The sequence below is a fragment of the Helicoverpa armigera genome, chromosome 28 (genome assembly GCF_030705265.1).
Source record: "Helicoverpa armigera isolate CAAS_96S chromosome 28, ASM3070526v1, whole genome shotgun sequence".
Classification (NCBI taxonomy): domain Eukaryota; kingdom Metazoa; phylum Arthropoda; class Insecta; order Lepidoptera; family Noctuidae; genus Helicoverpa; species Helicoverpa armigera.
The window spans coordinates 6,212,617-6,236,219 of NC_087147.1; the positions used below are offsets into that span (position 1 = coordinate 6,212,617).

The following is a 23,603-nucleotide window of genomic DNA, read 5'->3' on the forward strand; positions in this document are numbered from 1 at the left end:
GTTGGGTAAAAAATTTTTTTGTCATATTAATTTCTGTCATAATTAGTTGAGGGAGGAAGTCAGAGCAAAAAGCGAGTACATAGATATGTTTTTTCTTTGGTGGGAAATCATCAAATGTCCCCTCCCGCTGTGGGTGCAGCGTGAGGGAGTGTCAGACTCTTACTGACTAAAACTCACCATGTTTCTTCTTTAGCCCTTTATGTACCGAGGCCGCGGTAACTCTTTCGAACAAGCCGCATAATGTTAGGTGACGACAAAAAGTTTGGTGACAACTATACTCAGCTGCATCCAGTGACGTTGGAAGCCGATCTTTAAACAGTTCAAAAAAGGTTGGATAGCAAAATTATTTCGTTCTAAGTAAATAAAAATAATCTTAGCATTTCGATATTATAGTGCCATTTATTGGTATTTTTTGGAATCGCTTTATTAGTTAAAATATTGTACATTGATGATGACGTAAGTATGTAATTATCTGTGGAGATCAAAGGGGGAGGCCTATGTTCAGCAGTGGACGTCCTTTGCCTGAGATGATGATGATGATGATGAGAGGTATGGTGTTTGTAGGTACCTATATAAAGATCGTGTATGTGATTTCATTCTTCTGTAAAGTACCTACTATGTATCTTAAGCGGTAATAATTTTATAGTTCTCTACAAAACACAAATGCAACGTTAATATCAAGTACAAAATTGTACGTCTTGCACACCTTTTAGAAATATTTCTTCCTGTCTCGAGTTGTGCACAATCTTTCTCGAAATATTATTTTGGTATATCAAAATAGCATTAAGTATATCATTCGTCAGGTTGAGTAAGGTTACTAAAACAACAAACAATTTCATGATAACCCATGGTTTTTATAACCTAATCTATATAAATCCAAATATTAATAACATAAAGAAACAAAGATGTTCAAATATTATCCTCCGAAAGAAGGAGGAACTTGGTAAGACATATGTCACCCATCCAAGAACTGACCTTGCCAAAGGTTGCTTAACCTATGATCAGTCGAACCATTACCGAGTACTTCAATTTAAAATAATGGGTCAAAAAATTCAATTTACATGAGCAGTTTAACCCGTACCAACTGACCTATTAACCTAGCTGAAAATGTCAAAGGTTCAATTCTCTCCTGTTTTACCAGACTCGATGCTAACTGATGTTTTGATAATGTAATCTAACTTGTTATTTGTATTAACTAGTACACAGTTAGAGTACCAAAATGCAGTCTAAATAGTTGGCCGATAGTTGATCCACAAGCTATAATTTTTTTGAGCAAATCTTGTTTCCAATCAAAGTTTTCAGTCGGTCTTACCGGCTAAATACTTGATCTTTGTAATATGCGTACTACCATTCATCTTCATACTGATATATATAAAAAATTCAAACAAAAGTAAATAGCAACCAATAAATAAAAATGAGCGAGAATTTGAACACCATATAAGGATCAGTCATTACAAACAACGAAAATTTTCCCTTCAAAACTGACAGCTTTCAACTGGTCAAATCGTTCGATACTCCTAACTTCATCTCTGCTTTACACATGATGTTCTAAACTATGAAACCGAAAAATGACTCCTGTGGCTCAACTACTGAATGGATCAGGTTAACTTTTTACAATTCGCCATAGAATATCATATATATCAAGTATATGTGATAGGATTTAATGTGATTAGGTACGACACACCCGATATACACAACGTTACAAATTACGCTCTGACGCAGCAATCGGATTACAATTAAAAAAATAAAATACATACTTGCATACCTTGTTTATGACGTACATTTTTGCATTAAAAGGGCACATAAGGTAAGTAAAAGTTAGTATTGATTGCACCCTTGCACCTTAAGGTTCAATTTCGAAATTTCTAAAAAAGTATTTTATCTTGATTTTTCCTTATAGTGGTGTTTGTTCTTTATTATTCACACTGTTCAAACTATTATTTTTTAATATATCTTTAGGGTTTAACTTGAAAACGAAGCGGTCTAGATTGCATTGAAATATAAGCAATGCAATCTGTACATTTATTTTAGTTTCAATGTATATGCGTAAAAGATCGGACAGTAACTGTGATAATATATAAATAAATAAATAAAATAATTTAATTTTAATAACGGTTTTAAAATGAAGGTGAAAAGTTCGTTTATATCGATAATACTCAGCAGTTTTTTCTGTAAGTACCTATCAATTATGTTTATTACTCTTTAAAGGAAATATAGTTAGGTATTAATTATTTTGAATCTATATTTTTTTATTCTTCGTATTGAAAAGACAAACGGGATTTTACTTTTTGATTGAAGCGTTTAGAGAACAATGCATTTTCTAATCTTAGTTTAATAATAGGTTCACAACGGTTTGTGTAACAAATTGTTTTTTTATATATTTTACCAGTTAACAAGATCAATTCCAAAAATACATTTATTTACTGTTTACAAAAATTAACGCTGAAGCTTAATCAAATCACACAAAACTTTTATAATTTTAATAAAATTAATAAAAGTATGTAGTAACCCGTATATTTATTTTAAAATGTATGCAAATATTGACGTTAAAAATAAAGGTGTTATAGTTTATGCATTATTCCAATTCATTTAATATATTCATTATCATCATCAGCCTTTTTATCGTCCCACTGCTGGGCTGCGGCCTCCTCTCACACGGAGAATGATTGAGCGTAAATCACCACGCTTGCTCAATGTGGATAGGTGATTTCAGAAATTTGAAATCCAGATTTTCCTGCGGGGTTTTTCTTCACCGTTATTTTGTGCAGTAATTAGAATATTTTGTGCAGATAAAATACCTTAGGCCGCTGATTTGAATAATTCCTTTAGTATAAGATACTTAGTCCATTTATCATGTAAGGCTATCGACGTATTTTTATCCCGGTGCCTGAAGTACTTCCTACGGAATGGGAGCAAAGCATGGGCCAATGTCAGGAAGCTAATATCAGTTGCAGTTTTTAAAGATTTTGGGCTAAAAATATATGTTTGTAGGTATATTTACGAGGTCAGGTATATTTGACCTCAGACCAGTTTAAAAGCTCTATATTTTAAAATTCTTAAAGGTATCGGAAATAATATTGTTTATATGACGTAAACAGTTCCGGGTCTTATTTTTATATTTATGTTTTTTATAACCTTATGTTATTTTAATAGGATCGATTGAAGGGTTTTATTTTCTTTAAAAGAGCTTAATATTTTTTTTTTGTAACAGGATTCTGACTTAATGATGTGAAAAATATTATTAAAGTTCCCTATAAGTATCTACTTTTAAGGTTTGACTTAACTTTGACTTTGAAAATCAAGTACCTACCTACATACTTACGGATGTAAACAAACAAAAATACAGGTTTCAAAAATGAAAGTTGATTTAAAACGGAATCATTTTTGACTGCGGAAAATTCTTCCTGCTATCTGACCTTTGGGTTTTTATTTATTTTTGGAATACACAGGAAAGACAGAAAGACAGTTGACTCATATAATGACAGGCAAAACCAGATGTCGTTGATAAAGTTGAAATATGTTAAGAGACACAGTTATTTTATAAATATACTTATCTATCACAATCTGGGAAATGCTTCAAGAATTTTACCTTATCCGCTTGAAGAATTAATTTGTTTACCTATCTTAAATTGTCTTTCTTTAAGTATGAATTAACCTGATTATAAATCTGAAAAGTTTATATTAACGCTCCAATTTCGGAAACTGCTCTTACTACTATCTACTCTGAAAATATTATCTAATGTTGGGTTTATAACCCATATGTTGAGGAAGGCTATATTTTTATCCGTTATCCGGATGCGGGAAGTAGATTCGTTAGAAATATTGATAGAAACAATTGGGACAGCTGAATCTTCTATCTGTAAAATCTTCGACTATTGATTCAAATTCAATTCAAATATAATTTTTTTTCATTTCTCCATAGTGTGTTAGTACAACTTTGCCTAATGTTAGTATTAAATTAAAAACAGAATTCTATTATAAAGATTTAGTATTAAAATAACAGAGTAAAAATATATATAAGTCGTGATGTTTATCTTTCCTGATCATATTACAATAATATTATATAAAGTTTAACCATATTGATGCACGTGTTTAAAAGGGGTTTTCCGACATCTTACCAAGGACTATATCAAGTTGACGCAAGTGCATGTAATTACTTTGCCTACAACACCTTTATAATTAAAAGTAAACCATGATTTTGCGGTTAAAATAGGTTTAATGGTAGTATTTCCCCAGACAAATAATCTTGTTATTGATGTCAACGATTTAGATAATGTTAAGTTACTATAAATATATGAGGTTTATAATAATAAAATGAAAAACAAATTAAAAATGTTTTATACAAAATAATGTATTTGAAAAAGCATTTTACTGTATTTCATTTTAAAAAATGTAAGTTATACTTTTATAAATAAAAAAATAAAAATTCTAATGATGGGTTTGTTGCAAAAGCGAATTAAGTTAAACTATTTGACATAAATCCAGTAATAATACTTTTAGGGATTACAAACTTCTTTATAACATTAGGTGTCTTTAAAAACCACATTATTTTTACAGGTTTAACTAAAGCAGAATATAATACAAATAGAATAAAAACAGAAGTAGATCTCGTTATAGAAGGACTTGTAGATCAAGAATGGAATGCTGATGAAAAACCTTGCTTGGACCAGACACTGTTCATATTGAACAATGTTAAGAATTACACTGTGTGGGCTGTTTGGAGTAAGTAACGATAATAAACTAAAAAAAGATAGACTAGTACTTCAAGATGAATTAGAAATCATTACTGCAAATGAACCCAAAATTTCTTCAATTAACCAAAAGCAGCAAAATTTTTTGCTGCATTACCAAAAAGAGTTATTTTTAATTGCAGAAAATCATTGCCCACCAAAAATCTTCTCTTTTAGACGAACTTAAAATATCCAAAACGTGCTTAGAAAGCTTAAATCATGTTTTCAAAAACAATGTAAATGCAATGACCCCATGGCATGATGGAATGGATCATTCTAATAATATCATACATATGTTTTTATTAATTAAAAAGATTCTGATTTCAGAGCAGAGTGTACCTAAGCATAAATTCTTTTGATCAATGCAATCTTAGTGAATTCAAATATAGGTATAACAAGGGCATTTTTAACCAAATTAATCCAAGATTTCTTTCAGTCTGGAACTCCATGCAACATCCAGTGGGTAGTTTTTACGGCTCCAAATACAGTTTTGGCAACTATGATCAATGTCTAAAAGCACCGTCAAATTTTGGAGAACCCAAAATTGTAACTCAGTATTGCCTTACTGATGTTAAACTGACGGATGGCAAAGTTAAAGCTTATGAAAATCCAGATATTTTGGGACCATCTGAAGATTTTTTGAATGTAAGTGTTTTATTTGATAACTTAGCACTACTTAAAGATGAAAAATTTGTACTTGTTACCGAAATAGATTCGATTGATTGCGAAACAAATGTTTTAGTTTTAGAACCAATTTATATTGAAGTATAAGTATGTGTGTGTATGTGTGGCCTTGAATATAGACAACTATGCATGTTATCAGGTCATTGCAACAAGGATTTTATAATATTTATAGGGTTTAGATAATTTTGCAACTAGGTTATCGATATCATTCAACAATGCACTGCAGCTAAATTTGAACATTAATTTTGACATGTTATGCACCATATTGTACTATTACTTTTGGCTTTCAAATAATTTAAATTTTTGCTTGGTTTTGGTACACAAATGTCAGAAAAATAGGAGTTGATTTTAGTGATAGAAAACTAAAAGAAAGGCTGATAAAATAATGTGATAACGATAAAGATGCAATGTAGTGAAGGTTAATAAGAACACATAAAAATTAACAGTTTCATTGATATTTTTAACATCAGACATAAAAACCCAGTTATAAATGTATATTTAGAGGTAGATGAAGATTGTTTTTAATCTCTACGTCTTCTTTTATAGATAAAATCCGAAGTAGGCAGAAGATCTGACTCCATATCATGGGGTAGCTGCCTACCAGCGACTTGCAGCCATGATGCTGTCTCCAAGATCATGAAGAGCATATACCTGGTGAATCCTATCACATCTGTAGACCCTGAGATAACTGTGGCCTATTGCGAAGTTGGTGGGGTTAACACTCAATATAGTTTGAAGTTTTATGTGTTTATGTGAGTAAAGATTTGAACTTTATTTTGGGTCTGTTCGATCCTTTATGGTTCTGGTGTTTTCTTAGATTCTAGATATTCCGTTCTTTGGTTTTATTTTCTGTGTACAGAATGTCATTAAAATCGGTTCTGTCTTTTTAGCATGGAAGTTTGACATACAGAGTTATATTTGCATTTATAATATCAGTAAGATTTATTTTCTTTTTTGTGATTCGTTTGTCATATTTTACGTGCACCGATCCAAATACTAGTTATTTTATGACACATTTTATTTCTACTTATTACGTATTAACCATAATTCCTTCACTTAGAATATGTTATTTCCAGAACCACAATATTATCTTTAGTAATAGCAGCAGTAGCGTCAACATTATATCTGGAATATGACAATACAGATTCAAGACGTGAGTTATCCTTACCAACTGTTGTAATATTATTTACTTTATAATTAACATAGCGACTTCCGATTTACCTTATGTGAATATTTGCTTCTTTATAATTATACACTTCGTTAAGAAGAGGTATATTATGTATAAAGCTCTTGACAAGACAGGTTTTCTATAACAGATTTGATTGATATTTTTCAATTTTATTTCAAACAACAATTTTATTTTTAACAATTTTATTGGTGATCCATCTCATATTTTACACATTATATTAACAATAATTTGGTAATTCATACCTGGGAACACTCTTTGTTTTCTGAGAACGAAAATATTTCGTGGCGATAGATCTATTTATTAGGTGATACAACTTGATGACAAATATAAATTTTGGTGACAAAAAATATAGTTCCCTTTTTCAATCGTGTCTTGTGCTCTTTCAAAAGTTAGAAAGACACCAATCTAGTGATTTTCAGGTATTCCATATTTCTGATTTCTAACTTCATTATGAGATAGTGAACGACTATAAACGGAAAAGGATTAAAACCCCCATAAATATCACGAAAAATTCACACTAACTTTTGACGTTTACAATAGTTGCCTGATCATTAATTTCTATTTCAGTTCGAAGAATAGCTTATTCCTTCAGCCTCAAAAGAAACTGGTCTTCATTTATCAGAATTACGGATGACGAGATACCAGTTCTCAGTTTCACGAAGGCCGTGGTATTGTCCTTCACGACAGTTGTCCATGTTTTTGTATTTATCGTCGCTGGATCTATCAGTAATGGACATGATTATGACCAAGTAAGATTTTGTTTAGGAAAGCTATAAGGTGCTTTTTTGATTGGTGTGGTTTAGATTTTAAATGCTATGTTTGATCATAGATTAAAAACTCAGGCAAGTCCAAGTGTTTTTTGCGAAAATGTGCAAGAATTGCAGAAAGCCTATCCATTTTTAGAACTTTGCATAGCTCTCTGCAAATTTTTGTGGGACCTACACACTTTTAATTTTTATTACTTTAACGTGATTTTTAAAAGATTTTGTTTTATATTTCAGCTTCTAACAGTAAAAGACAATACTTTTGGCAACACATTCCAACATTTAGATTTGCCGGCAGTGGAGAACTTCTTTGTTATATCAGGATTGCTACTAATGAAAGGATTGATGGAGAAGAAGAGAAATCCTGTTATAACATTAATACAGCGTTATGTGAGGTAAGCACCACCTTGCACTCTCTTTTATTAGAAAAAACATCATTTCAATTAAAAGAATGACAGACTTTTTTGGTGAATTTTTTGGAAAAAATAATGCTTAATTGTCGAGGGTTTGATAATGATTCGAATATTTACTAAAATATGTTAATATACTACTACTTTCCGCAAATAGATAAAAAGTAGCCTAGCATGTTATTCCTATGTATAAGCTACATTTCTGCCAAGTTACATTAAAATCCGTTCAGTAGATTTTGCGCGAAATAGGCACAAATATCCACCCACACAAACTTTTAAGCCTATAACATTACTGAGATATTAAGATAACTATCACTAAATTATTATCATCTTCCAGATTAATAGGCTCATTCACCATATTAATATTCTACACGATCGCCGCATCCGAGTATGTCGGCGACGGCCCTCTTTGGAAGCGACTCGTTGGAAGGGAACAGACAAAGTGCACAAAAACTTGGCCCATCGCCTTGTTGATGCTTGGCAATTACGTGGACAGTGATAATATCGTGAGTTCTATCTATATTGAAATACTCAGAAGGATCGATTACGTATCCTCTAGCTTTGAAAATAACGATAACATTTATATGAATATTTTCATCATCAAACATTTTTTGTTTGTGTCCTAAACCGTCAGTTGCACAAAGATTCATTAAAGTTAAAGCTTCATTAATTCTATTGCTATCACTTATTATCTTGTAGACAAAGAATGAGTCAGCAATAGATTTAAAGAAGCTTTAACTTCAATGGATCTTTGTGCAACTGACGGAAAGGATCCGAAATAATGGAACCGATTTGTACTTAATTAAAATTTGGAAAGCTACACTATCCTTGGGTATCACTTATCAGTAGGCTATATTTAATACGGGTGCGTTTAGTAGTTTCTATGGCACGCGAGTGAAACCGCAAAAAACAGCTAGTTTTCAAAGTCAATTCGAAGAGTTGGATGTTTTTAATGAAAAATAAACAGCTGTTTTTCTTAATCAGGCGTTTACCTTGTTACTGGAAATAGGCCTTAAAAGGATGGTTTTTATATCCTTTAGTTTAACAATAACATTTACTGGAATCTTGTCATCTTCAATAAGAGTCATTTTAGCTTCATGGTCACGTAAAGTAAATTCCTGATGATGGATACAATGGGTTATAAAATATTTTATTATGAAGAATTATGGGTGTTCTTGGTATGTTTTGTTGTGATCATTGAAAATGTAGAAAAACATAGATTTGAATGAAGTTTTTTATATCTTCAAACAATGTATTTAAAGGAATTAGTTAATATGAGGCATTAACTGCTAGTTTATGTTAAGTCCAATACTAAAATCTTAATTAGTACCTAACCAATTTTAAAATATAAGCTTTTTCCCGCGAATTCACTTATGTCACTAGGCAAATACTTCACAAAAACCGATAAAAAAGTCTGTTATCTATCTACATGCCAAAATGTATACCAATCAGTTCAGCCTTTGCCACTTTTCACATTGTTAAATACATTAAAATTACGACCAATATCTTCACGATATTCCCTTCTAGTTACGTACTATGTTTAACAATTATTTCAATTGATTCCAGTGCCAGCAAGTCTCCTGGTACATTCCCGCCGACTACCACTTAGCTGTCATGGGAACCATCTTATTCTGCATCTGGCAGTGGAACAAGAAGATTGGCAAAATTGTCACCACCATCGCTGTAATATTCTCTATCGTAATAACTGGTATTACCACTTATACGAAAAAATTGCCTGGAATCCTGCTTTACGATATCGAGTGAGTCTTATTTTGTCTTTAGGGATCCGTACCCATATGGTAAAACAGGACCCTATTGTTTTCGCTCCTCTGTCCGTCCGTCCGTCTGACACCGGGCTGTATCTCATGAACCGTGATAGTTAGAGAGCTGAAATTTTCACAGATGATGTATTTTTGTTGCCGCTATAACAACGAATACTGAAAACTAAAATTAAATAAATATTTTGGAGGGCTCCCACACAACAAATGTGATTTTTTACGTACGGAACCCTTCGTGCGCGAGTCCAACTATTTATTTTTATTTTGTCAGTTGAGGCTAACTTGTTGTCGTCATTGTCAAGGTTTATTTTAATAGTTGTATTTCATATACCTTTAACTTTATCCTTGTTTTGCAAAATGTATCGGTATTTTTCTCAATTCCGGCAAGATTGTTGCTTCCACATTCTTGTAGGCTGTAACTTGTAATGTTACTTTCTCGTTTTTAATGCCTCTGGTGTTTTGACTTTATTCATTTTGCTGTTTTATTAAATCATGTCGATGCTGTCATTGAACATCCTTGGCAGTCGTTACTGGTAGTCAGAAGCCAGTAAGTCTAACACCAGTCTAGCAAAGGGGTATTGGGTTGCCCGGGTAACTGGGTTGAGAAGGTCAGATAGGGCAGTCGCTTCTTGTAAAGCACTGGTACTCAGCTACATCCGGTTAGACTGGAAGCCGACTCCAACATAGTTGGGACAAAAGGCTCGTAGGATGATGATGCTTATGATACGATTCTTTAATATGATCTATATGTTCAATTAAACCCAAAGTTGGAGAAACCAAATGCGTTTTACTAATATTTGCAAAACAAATGAAAATACCTTTCGAATTGTTTCCTGATATGTTAATGTCACCTTATGACGTAACTTTACCCGAATGAGATTCACGGAACCCATACAAAAGCTTATAAAAATCCAATTTGCTTTGATTGACGTTTTTCTGTGATGTTTTGATTTAATGGGATTTCGAAATAATGGTTTTTTGAAAGGTATTCCGTTCGTTTCTTTTTGGTTTTAATGAAAAAACTTCGAAATTATAAATGAAATACTATTTTTATTGATTTTAAACTCTCCGATAGTTTAATTGATATTTTCATAACAAACATAATATTTGCAAGGACTTAAATACCGGTTTTCATATTGATATTTGATTGAAAAATATTTAACCAGTTTAATAAATTTTATGACAGTTAAACTAAAGTTTAATTTCCAAAATGTGTTAAACATTCCCTATTTATACAAACTCAAGTATTAAAATGACAAACAATCATAAACTAATCTCTTAAGCTTACGATGAATGTTCGAGAACTTTTTATTGAATCTTAGTCAAACTTCTGAAAACCTAAAACTTCTAGGTTTTGTACAAACAATTTGTTTTGACTTACCGTTTTCTTTATTATAAGTATTCGGTTCTTTAAAAATGTCTGTTGCTAACAGCCTTGGCTTTTTAGCTTCATATTCATTATTATTGCTGTTGCCATGGCAACCTAAAGTTACGGCAATCTACCAAGTTGAAAATATGTATTTAGCTGGCTAGTATCTATGTATATTATACTACCCAGCGTAAGTTTCGATCAAAGATTTCGAAGAGCAAAGGAAATCCGCACTGGATGCGAAGCGTGATGCTCTTAAGGCTAAAACACCAGTAGCCATTCATTATAACTACGTGGACGGTATCCTAACGTGCAGCCAATGCTCGCGCACGTTTACACATAAAATAGGGTTCTGCAGCCATCAAAGGGCGCATAGAAGAGCTGATCATCCTAGCTCTTCTCTCAATGATAACTGAAAGCAGTCACCATAGCCGAAATCGGCAGGGAAGTATATATCTATGTTAAAATACATATACATGCCGCTTTCATATCGTGGTGACAATAGACATAGTCAAGACTCTTGACATTTAGTTTGTGGTCACCTATCTGACTTGGTTAAGCATGATCATCAATAATTATGATTGGAAATAGTCTTATTCGCAGCAGTAGGACAAATGATGATTTTTTCTCCCTCTTTTGTTCTATTCTGTATATCTTTATTTCTATTACTAACAGCTCATTTATACTTTCAGGACCCTCATACATGTAAGATTAAACGTGGTCTATACGGACACCTATATGAAGAGCCATCACAGAGCTGGTTCCTACTTCCTTGGCATGGCTATGGGATACCTCATCACTGTGTACCGCCCTAACAAGTATAGGGGTATTATTTCTAAGGTAAGAGTCGTTAAATGCTCAATCCGTCTCAGTGTGAGAGGAGGCCTGTGCCCAGCAGTGGGATGATAAAAAGGCTGTAACAACTGTAACGTAACTTAAGTGTCGTTTTGTGTATCGAAAGCTTTTAGTAGATCGGAGAAACTCAAAATATTTTAAGTAATAGATATTAAGATGTAGTATGTAGGACTTCTTAACGCAACGATAGTTAGAATTCAATCTATATTAATATTATAAAGCTGAAGAGTTTGTTCTCTTTAAAGTGCTAATCTCGGGAACTGCTGGACCGATTCCAAACATGTTCAGTGTCAAGTCAATTACATAGCCCATTTATTGAGGAAGGCTATCTATAGGCTACTTTTCGTGCAGAGGTTCCCACAAGCTAGTTTTTTCGACGACAAAAGTACGAAAACTAACGTTCAAGTATCCTAGTGTCTTTTTCCGAGTCTAAGCTGCCTCCCCAAATATTCTCAGCCAAATCATTTAGCCGTTCTTATGCAAAGAGAGTTCAAAAAGTGTAACTAACATGATACTAATTTCTTAAATTCCAGGAGTGTTCCTACGTAGGCCTTGCAGCAGCCTTCATGTTAGGCCTGAAGGTACTAGCAGCGGCCCCATTGTGGTGCCTTGGGGAATACAACGCCTGGAACTCAGCAGTTTACGCAGCGTTAAACAGAAATCTATGGGCTTTAGCCACTTGTATTTGTATCGCCATCACCGAGTATGGCGATGTCGGTAAGTGGATGATTTGATATTTTATGGTAATATTTTTCGCGGTTGGAGTAACGTCTTCGGGGAAATAGTTGATGTATTCAGCAAATAATATTCGGGAATTTACCTCAAGTGATGTCTGGTATATTGGTTTAGTATTTTTACTGTGGAAGTGAAACAAATTATTACAGTTATAAATAGTTATATAAATAAAGACCTTTGTCGACATAGACTGACTCTTTCAATGTAAATTATACCTAAGGAGTTTTAATAGTAAAAGGAAATTAAAGGATCTTGGATTCAAAGGCAAGAAGATATAGGCAACTTTAATGGACATAGTCTTTAGTCTGTTCCCGGGAAGTAATAGCCGCGGGTAGAACCGCGGGGAATACCCACTAATTAAATAATCTGCTACACAGAATCAAATCAAAGCCGCTTAAAACATAACTTAATGAATTGAATCATAATTACAGAATCAAAGGACCGTATCCCGAAATACTAGGAAATGAGTTGCTAACCTGCCCTTTAATCCGTCTATCTAAATATACTTGAGCCTTAGGCATGTTGTACATGGCTCCTTTTTTTTCTAATTTCCCCAGAGGACCCTTAGTTTTTCCCCGTCAAAATACGGGTATTATATTTTCATCTCCGCTCCAAGATATGACTATAACAGTTTCATCAAAATCTACTTTCTCTCAGTGCCGTGAAAAAGCTGGAAAAATTGTTTTTATGGAATTTGTGTTTTGTCAACTAATTTCTGATGGTGACTTTTCTTCTCATCTGGGAAGAATTTCATACAATTTTTTTGGTGCCGATGCTAATATTACAAAGCTTAAGAGTTAGCATGATTGAACGGCTAATCTTCGAATTTATTGGAGATTTGTCTTCTACTGTTAAATAGCTCATTTATGTAGGAAAGCTACAGGCTACTTTTTATTTAGGTGCGTGAAATCGCTTGCTAAAGCTAGTTAAACATACAAGTATGTATGAATATTAGACTTTGTTTGTTACGCTTTCATGGTATAGGTGTTTTGATGAAAATAGGAAGGATACTTAAGACGATTATTAGCTACTTTTCTGGGATGAAAATCCCTCAGAATACAAGTGAAATCGCGTGAAAATATCAAGCAAATAAAAACATTGCCCATAAAAAAACTGGTGACCTATATCCGTGTAATAGTGTTTCGCGAAAAAAACCCCACAAAAGATTGACCGAGTTTTGAATATTTGAATATTCTGAATGAGTTGCACGATCATTAATCGATGTCGAAGGGATTAAGTACGCTTATGAAACTGAAAGGAGTTCTTTCAGTATTGCTGATGTTATTTTTTTAAATAAATATACCATTATTTATAGTTGTTCATTACTCATAACCAAATTATGGGGAAAAATATTTTTTCTTAAATCATGATAAGGGCAAGTAGTTCAATAATTCTCTTTGAACATTGTACTTATTTCTATAGCTGAAGAGTTTGTTTGTTCTAATTTCAAGAAAAAAATATTTGTGATAGATAGTCAATTTATCGAGAAAGACAATACGCTTCTTTTATCCTTATGCGCGAAGTAATTCTCACGGGTGAAACCTCAGAAGCTAGTCAATCATTTCCATTTCAAAACGTCACAAATAAGGACATAAAAAATTCTTAATCACAATTTAACATCTAAATGACAGATGTCACATTAACGTCACAATTTTTCCTTGCAGAAATCCTTCGAAATATGATGTCTTGGCCAGGTTACACCATTCTCAGCCGGTTAGCGTACGGCGTCTATATAACACATTCTCTCCTTCTAGAACGGTTTCTATTCTCACAACGGAATCCTATGCACTACGACATGTTTAATCTGGTGAGTATTTATGATTGCCTGGTACAGTCAACTGCAGGTCAGTGGTAACATTTTTATAGAAAAATTGTACTTATTACTATTGAGTTAAGGTGCATGACAGTTACCACTGATGTGCGGTCTACTGTACTAGGAATACAAGGAATTTCGCTTTCGTAAACTTATTGCTAGCAATATTACTTACTTTTGCCATTTGTTTCTCTGTTTCTTCGAAATAGGTGTTAAGAGTACTTACGGGTTTTGATTCGGGGAAAGTATTTAATAGCATTTGGAAAACTGTTAGTTTTAGTAATTCTTGCTATTGAGAATACTGGGAAGTGCTGGATTTCTACGATTTTTATGAATTTAATTTTGAAACAGAAACATAACTAGTTCGATCTGGAAAACATAATATTGTATTTCACGGAAAATATATCGTGAGCTTTGATCACCACCAGTGATTAATTTAAGTCAGATAATGATAATTATGATTAATTACTTAACCAAATCATTCAGTCAAACAGTAGTCAAGAGCATTAATTTTCTCCAAAATTGTAACACCCCAAGAAGTCCATACGTACATAATACAGCCCAACAATCTGCCTAACAGCTTGAGCATACAAACTTTGTAATTGAATTTCAGATACTAAACGGTATAGGAATACTAGCAACATCGGCCGTACTATCGGTAGCAATGTGGCTGTTTGTGGAGTCTCCTCTCAGCAACTTGGCTAATCTCGTGCTGAATCCTGTGTGAGTATCCCGTAGTTAAATACTAAATACTAATACATTTGTGGGTGTGTATACATGTGTATGTATGGCGGCTGGTGTGTGGTAGGCAATGGATAGGGAACTTGGCGCTGTCTTTTGTTTTTGACGTTCGAAAAGTGTATCAGCCTAATTTGAGTTTGAGCTTCATTTGTTTTTCAATTATATTTTGGTGGAAGTCTTGCAGCGCCTGATGTCAATCAAATCTTTCATTTCAATCAGTCTATAGGAGATTTTTTTGAGTTACCAAAGAGTACTGAGTACTTTATTAATTTTGGCAGCTCTAGGGGTACCTAAAATAACTTTTCAGCAAGAACTAGTTATGATGTGGCTAATAAATCAAGGTAGCATTTTATAACAGTGTGGCAAAAATAAATATCCACAATTTCTTAAATTGAACACGAACTTTGCTAACATTAACACTAACTTAAATAAAACATTTATTACTAAACTCAAAACAAGAGCAACCAACTTCGATTTATTCTACAAATTGAACAAACAAATATAAAATAAGGCAAGCGAACAAGAAACATACATGATTTTATTTCAAGTTTAAACAAACTGTTTCCTTTACCTTTTCAGAAAGAAGCAGACTTCCAATGGAATTGAAAACAAAAAGGAAACCAATGGACAAACGAAGATTATAGACTTAAAACATACAAAGGCATTGTAATATAAAAAGAATCGTTGGATCTTGTTACTGAAATAGACCTAGTTATTTATGTGGATTTTAATTTAATAGATCTTAATGTACTCTGAGAAGTTCAAGGACTTAATTTAAAGATTGATGATAAAGCAATTGTCTGCAGGCCATTATCTAGGCTAATAAATAAATAAATACACTTTTTGATAGTTAATTGAAATGTATTTCTATAGCTAACCGACACGTTGAATGAAGAAATAAAAACACATTTTGTAACGCCTGAACAAAATATGTTAGCAAACAATTTAAAATACTCAATGAATCGATGCAAATAATATTTACACAAGGCGCCATCATTGATGTCTTAAATAACCCTACTATTACTATAGTCTAAATAAAACATACTGTTCAAGCATTGTTTGAAAACAAAACAGTTGTTAAACACTCTAATTCCTTTCCCTATTGCTATAAGGAAATAGTGATTTATACTTGTTTTGCTAAAAACACACGATTGACTAACAAACTATGTTATATATAACTCATTGGCTGTTGAAACTTTTAAGCCACTAGAATCCTTATTTATGTGGCTTCAATGAACACACGAGGCTACAATAAGCCATTAACTTAGAATTTAGTAGAACATGAGTATATAGCAATAGTATATTAACAAAACATGGAGGAAAATTGGTCTTAATGGAATTGGAGCGTGATTCTAAATTAAGGGGGTTAGATTAAGATAAGATGAAGAGTTCAGTTCGTTTTAACGTAATTATAATTGGGAATATGATTTGCTCGTGCTTTTTTATCATAATTCTAGTTAATGCTACCGTTGTCGCGTCCTGTGAGATCTACCTCGCGCACCCTTGATAACTTGCCTCTAACAATCTTCGATTATACATATAGTGGGCTGTCCAACACTGGAATAATCTTTCAAACTAGGACCAGTAGTTCTTGAGATTAGCACGTTCAAGGAAAGTACTTAAGTATAACTTTAGGTAATAATATTAGTAAAGATAACTACGGACTCAATTTAGATAATCAAAATACTTTTCCTCAGTTGCAAAAGTAATTGAATTTGCGATAATTATGATTGTATCTCGGGCTTTCCTTCATAACCATATAGACACCGTACGTAATGGTAATTTCATTCCCATACAAACCATATCACAATGTTTATTCAGTCATGTCGAAGCCTGACAAATGTTTGTATAGAATTCAATTCAACCTGATTCAATTCCATGACTGTTATTGGATTTAAGGGATATTTATTTATTTATTTATTTATTTATAATACTTTTTGCACAAATAGTACAATGGCGGACTTAACGCCTTAGGCGTTTTCTCCCAGTCTACCTTTGGGTGGTGGGGAAATAGCAGTGGTAGGTGCAGTTTTTAATACAATCTACATGCAAAGAGGAAAAATATATATACAGGGTTATTGGTAAATCACCAACAACCTTGCAGGACTGTATTACTAACGTCACAAACCACAACTTTTGTTCTATGACTTTTTATAAAACATAATACATTTGCCAAAAACAAACCTACAAGATTTCATTGATATTAATCCGGTCACGAATGTTGGGCTTGCTAGAATACGAGTTTTATTGGTGTCAACGGTATCTGGTGTCTTATGTATTTAATGACATAAATTCCTGTTAGATACTACACCTGTATCGATTGTAAGAGCATCATAATCTCTTATGTAAGTCGTGATGGCGTAGTGGTTAAAGCGCCTGCCTTTTAAGTACGAGTACGTGGGTTTAATACCAGGTAAGGATAGTTATAATTTCGGGCAAAGCCAGTGGGAATAACTTCACGCATCCGGATAAAGAATAGCCGATAAATTTTCTCGTTAAATGGGCTGTCAGACAATACACTAATTGTTTCTGTAGTTCCTGATATTAGCGCATTCAAGCAAAGGACAAACTCTCATATTAATATAGATATAGCTAATTCATTTTCTACGTCATCATTCGGATTTTTAGCTGGAAGCTCGACAAGTATCAATCGTTATTCCGATTGATACTTGTATAAAAGATACTTCACAAAAAGTAATTCAATTGAAAAAAATAAAATGAAGACTTTATTTTTATGTATGGATTCAAGAAAAGCCTATTATCACTTCAACATGGCTCAGAGATACAAACTTATATTCAGCTAATGATAAAAGCGGACTCCATTTTCTGATTAGTCTACAAAAGATAAACATAAGCAAGAGAAAACTTGCTAGAATTACTTTCTAGAACAATACTAATGTTGCTATCTTTTGAGAGAACAATTTAACTTATATGGACGATATTCTAGTTGTATGTAAGTGTAAGGAGCGTAGGAATATCAGATTGCTTTCAGAAATTAGTTTCTAGAATTAGGTTGTTCAGAAATTATAGTATGCATTGAATTCAGAGCTGATAGTAACGATAATACTACATATATCGGGTTACTGTAACCGGGTTACGATCTCATATTAGTAGATTGTGCAAATCAATGGTCTAATTTTGAGGTAGGATTACAGTTTGATTTTACGCTGATTATTTAATCCCTACTAATAATATAAATGCGAAAGTGACTCTGTCTGTCTGTCTGTTACGCTTTCACGTCTAAACCACTGAACTGATTTTAATTAAATTTGGTATAGAAATAGAGTTGACCTGGAGAAAGAACATAGGATAGTTTTATATCCCGGACTTTTAAAGAGTCCTCTTGAAAATGCGATATAAACGAACTCGACGCGGGTGAAGCCTCGGGCAGAAGCAAGTTAGGTTATAAATCCAAAGCACATACAGTTTTTTTTTTCTTATAACTTTTATATATCTTTAGCATAGATTAGGTTTTTTCAAACACAAAAAGTCATCTGTTTTATTACATTATTATTTATTATAGTCCGTACAATATAATACATACTATATCATCCCATACAGATTGTCTTGATGAACTTTCCCTAGGGGAGGTCCATAATCAACGCGCTTGACTGGTAGATTAGATTGAGTTATGGTATTCGTCTCTAAGTGGACTGCATGATAATGATAACAATGTACTATCTATCTAGCTAGATTTCCATATATCACTACATAGTATAAAACAAAGTCCCTTTTCCTGTCCCTATGTCTGTGTACCTTTGTACGCTTAAATTTTCCAAACTACGCAACCGATTTTCATGAGGTTTTATGTAATAGATAAGAGTGATTAAAGAGGAAGGTACATGTATGCTAACATACCTACATTAAATAGTGGGGAAATACCGTAATCCCCTGCGAACGGGGTGGTTCAAATTTGAAATTAAGAGGATCTTTTCAAAATGGGATAGTATTTCATAGTTACCAATATAGAGCATGAGATTAGAGAGAGATTATTGATACTTATGATGTTTCAATTATAAAATAAGTTATAATTGAAACATCATAGGTAAGAAAATATCATAACATTTACTGCATAGACTAAGCCATTCATATTCATGCAGATTAAACTAATCTACATATTCTTAGCTTTTAAACCTTTCAAACTCAGAATAATATAAGCTATATAACTCAAATATGATCCTAAATTATGAGCCACGTCTATTTGATAGACACATTGGAAACTATTAGCATTCATGAATTCAACGAAACATATAATATTTATGTATTACCTATCACTATGCTGTCAAATCATCTTTAGCATCACGTGTAGATTGAATCTAGTTCTCATAAATATTCTAAGGTCTTACGAAAGCGGGTTACCCGTGCTTGTGTGTGTAAATGTAAAACGCACGTTGTCTTTGTATGCGTATGCTCAGGAACGCTCAGTTTGGCCGAGTCGCCGAATTATACAAAGATATTGTGTGTGTACTATCAACCAATGACATGTATGATCCATTTTGTCTAAAAATTGTTTGAAACCACCACAATCTCTGCGAAAAGTTTAAGACAGGTGATTATAAGTCCTGGTACATAAAAGACCTATGACGGAACACGAAGGTTTTTAGTCAGTAAGAGTCTGACACTCCCTCACGCTGCTAACCCACAGCGCGAGGGGTAATTTTGATGATTTTTGACATCGTTAAAAAAAAGGGTGATTATAAATGTAATCAATTGATAGTACATTTACACATATACAATTATGGATTACCCTCTTTCATAATATTAAACATTCTAAACCAAAGCAAAACGCAGATATATTCCAAAATTCACTAAAACAACGAATTCTCTTAGACTCCGCTCATTTCGCATTACGTCTCGAGATAAAGCCGCGACTACACTGGCGCTTTGTCACGCAGACGAGAACTGTCACGTCACGGTATTGGAATATTCAAAACGTTAATTAACGCTCATGGAGATACAGCCTAATTAACTGCGAGATATTTGAGGGAGATATTTATACTTGTTTTTAATAGGAGTTTGAGTTTCGTAATCTTTTGTTTTGTTTGTATGGATTTGATTATTTTTGTCTTTTGTTTTCCGTATTTTATGGAAATGTCTGTTTATAATTACTGCAGTATTTTTGCTTGTAGTCATATTTTTATTTATATTCAGTTTTGGTTTGTTCATCATCATCAGCCTTTTTATCGTCCCACAGCTGGGCACAGGCTTCCTCTCACAGAGAAGGGTCAGAACAGAGGATGTTTTGTCCATTTGCAATTTGTTTTGTGCGTAGGTTTTAACGCATTCCGTTATTCATTCTTTTTTGTAACCATTAACGATTCCTTTTCTCCAAATATTATCCATCAAACACGTTATGTTATCCTCTGTCAGTTTCCACACACGTTTTAATACAAGACACGCCAAACCAACATCAATTACTTCTTATTTAATACCCAAACAATTTATGAAACGAAAACTTCTTGATTGTTCCAAAACTGTCACGCATTATGAGGAACGAGATCCCTCTCATTTGTCACATTCATCATTGTACTCTAAGCCTTACTGTAAAATTGAGTGCAGAAGGACCAGTTTTTAGTCTTAATGAAATGAACTTACATTTAGGTGCAAATATAATTTTGGATAATTAAGAGGAGCTTTGAGAAGTAGGTTTTGGGATTTGGATATTTGTACCTGTCTACCATTGCTTTATACTAATTCTTACTTGTAATATCACGTACCTACTTATGACTTTTTGATTTTGGGAGCAGATAAAATGTGGTGTTAACTATATGATTTTTTAGGAGTCTTTTATACCTAAGTATCAATTATTGTATGTTACGCACTTATAAAAACTTTTCAAAATTAGCAATACCAGTGTCATTCAACATCTATTGACTTAGTATCAAGATCTTTGGGTGTCCGACACAAACTATTTAGATAGCCAGTTCTTTGTTGTCACCCAGTCACAGAAAGACTAATCTAGCTTCTAAGACAAACACTACAAATCCTTCAGCCGTACAATCCTTAGTTAAACCTAACACATAGAATAAATACAAAGGACCAAAAGCTGAATATGTGCCGGGTTCACACGAATGGAGTGGTCCTTCTGTACTCATTGAGTCAGCACTAAGCCTTACTTTATTACATGTTACGTATGTTTTCTGTAACGGGCATTATTAATAGCTCTGTAGGGAGCGTTATGTTTCAGGGTAGGCAGGAACCCAGGCACCTGTTGATGAAGATATGAACTTTGCTGCAAATGATAGTGACAATGAAAAGGGTGATGATTTAGGTCAAGAAAATGAGGAGCTTTTTGATATCGAGACAAAAAAGATGAATTAAGAACTTGTAATAATAGTGTACTTTGTTAAGGTTTGATGGTGAAATGGCTGAATCGATTGAGTTAAGACTTAGAATTGCGGTAGGTTGTAACTGTAAGCTATTTATAGAGTTAGTAAATGATAAAGATGTTGGCGACGATGAAAATCTGATGAACTAAAATATACTAAAATACTATTTCATAATAACGATGGCTTTTAAGAAAAATACAAGAATAAAGGTGAAGTTAATAAAACAGGAAGTTTTTAATGGATAGGGAAATTAACGAGAAAAAATTACTCGTTTCCCGGTATCGGTAAAGACAATTTTTAAAGAGCCCGCAGCTTTATATTATCGTGAGTAATTGGAAGTTTCCTGTGGAACTCGCGTGTGGTAGATATAAGAAAATAACCTTTTAGTGAATATGTTTGGTTTTGAAATGGATGCATAATAAAGTGGGAACTGCATTTAGAATTGACGATTTATTATTTACACTAAAATTCATACTAATATAATGGATACGGAAAAAAATAAAGCGAGAAAAGGCTTGGGAGATGATGATGATGATAATAATGAATACGAAAATAGCTCTGTCTTTGTCAGGCTTTCACACCAAAACTGCTGAACCGATTACAATTACTCGATTGAACTTGAGAAAGGACATATACTACTCTTTATTTGATTTTGGGAAGTATCGAAAAAGCGAGAAGAGAGTATGGCTAAGATATTTAAAAAACTACTCTTTTTCTTAAGATTTTATATGGCTTCTCTTAACTTACTGAAAGGATAAATTTCCCCTTACATAAGAGCAGTATATTCGATATAATTTTTAGTACATACATCACCCATGCTGTCCCGGTTATCTGGCTACCAGTATCAGTTTCTATTATAATTAAATAAGACATGCTTGTGGGGTAAGGCATGAGCGACAGCGATTTTGGTTTTGAGACTTTTTAAACGAGAAGTGTTTTGTAGTCTTATAAAATTGTTATGTACAATCTTAACGTTTTCATGTGTCTTTTTACATTGATACTAACTGGCACTTACATCCCATGGGAAATGCTTCACACACAGGGATAAAAACTAATCTAATTCGGGACAAAAATTGACAGTGTTAGATGGCGTATATAAACACTTCAGCTTTAATTTTAAGTACAGATCTACTAATAATCCGATATAACGTTAACTTCTTATACTTTACTCCAATTTCTAATCCAATATAAACTATGACGAAAATTATCAGACACACATTATCATCAATTTTAAATGTGGCCCTAGACGACCGAGCCTGGGTTCAGGCTACTCTTCCCATTCGCATGGGAGGGCTTGGCGTCCGCAAAATTTCTAGTATAAGTTTACCGGCCTTTATATCCTCCGTCCGTGGTACTGAGAAATTGACCAGGAAAATTCTCCCTTCCACACTGGTCAATTTCGAGGTACCATGCCTGGCTGAGGCTGTAGAGGCTTGGAAAATCACCTGCCCGAATATTGATCTACCCGTCAACCCATCCTCTCAGAGACAGTGGGATGAGCCGCTCTGCAGAGCTACACGGAATAATCTGATTAATACGTCAATTTCTTCTGCAGAGCGAGCGCGCCTTCTGGCTGTGGGCGAATGGGAGTCGGGTTTATGGCTTCTGGCACTTCCGTCGTCAAACATAGGCACCTTGTTTGATGACACCACTTTCCGGCTAGCTATTTGCTTGCGTTTGGGTGCTCCGTGCTGCTCTCCTCACCGCTGCCCATGTGGTGAAGCTGTCAGCAGCCTTGGACACCACGGCTTGTCATGTAGCCGCAGCGCCGGCCGTTTTGCACGGCATGCGAATATCAATGACATAATCCGTCGCGCTCTTGTTGCCGTCGGCGTTCCAGCCATATTAGAACCCAGTGGTCTGGTACGCGACGATGGCAAGAGACCAGACGGTATGTCGTTGTTCCCGTGGAAGATGGGTAGGTCTTTAGTATGGGACGCGACCTGTGTCGATACTCTTGCACCATCTCACCTTCCTAGCTCGGCGCGATGTGCTGGTTCCGCTGCTGCGGCTGCAGAGGACCTCAAACGGCGCAAATATAGTACCCTGGTGGGTAACTATACCTTTGAGCCGTTTGGGGTTGAAACCCTCGGGCCGTGGGGTCCAAGTGCTCATCTCCTATATAAGGATATCGCTAAGCGACTTGCTGACACTTCAGGTGACCCAAGGGCTGGTTTTTATTTTGGCCAAAAAGTAAGCATTGCCA

The 23,603-nt window shown here is 33.9% G+C and overlaps 2 protein-coding genes and 1 long non-coding RNA gene across 3 annotated transcripts in view; 2 read left to right on the forward strand and 1 right to left on the reverse strand.

Annotated features, from left to right (window-relative positions):
* Positions 1-23,603, reverse strand: part of LOC110371420 (nephrin) — a 251,131-nt gene that overhangs the window by 143,007 nt on the left and 84,521 nt on the right. The gene's annotated exons all lie outside the window — the stretch shown is intronic.
* LOC135119042 (uncharacterized) lies at positions 2,042-5,369 on the forward strand. Its single transcript, XR_010277938.1, has 3 exons — positions 2,042-2,171; positions 4,558-4,722; positions 5,167-5,369. It is a non-coding gene; the product is annotated as an uncharacterized LOC135119042 (long non-coding RNA).
* Positions 5,967-15,814, forward strand: LOC110371422 (nose resistant to fluoxetine protein 6). Its single transcript, XM_021327677.3, has 11 exons — positions 5,967-6,166; positions 6,491-6,567; positions 7,171-7,352; positions 7,605-7,762; positions 8,115-8,283; positions 9,344-9,537; positions 11,617-11,764; positions 12,313-12,496; positions 14,179-14,321; positions 14,941-15,050; positions 15,648-15,814. Exons 1-11 carry the CDS (start codon positions 6,051-6,053, stop codon positions 15,736-15,738), a joined length of 1,572 nt encoding a protein of 523 aa, XP_021183352.3. The 5' UTR covers positions 5,967-6,050; the 3' UTR covers positions 15,739-15,814.

Bases quoted from the DNA above. Each gene is read 5' to 3' on its own strand.
- LOC110371422 (XM_021327677.3), top strand. From the start codon at position 6,051: ATGAAGAGCATATACCTGGTGAATCCTATCACATCTGTAGACCCTGAG. The intron at 7,353-7,604 runs GTAAGATTTTGT...TTTATATTTCAG, and splicing joins ATGGACATGATTATGACCAA to CTTCTAACAGTAAAAGACAA. The intron at 12,497-14,178 runs GTAAGTGGATGA...TTTTCCTTGCAG, and splicing joins CACCGAGTATGGCGATGTCG to AAATCCTTCGAAATATGATG.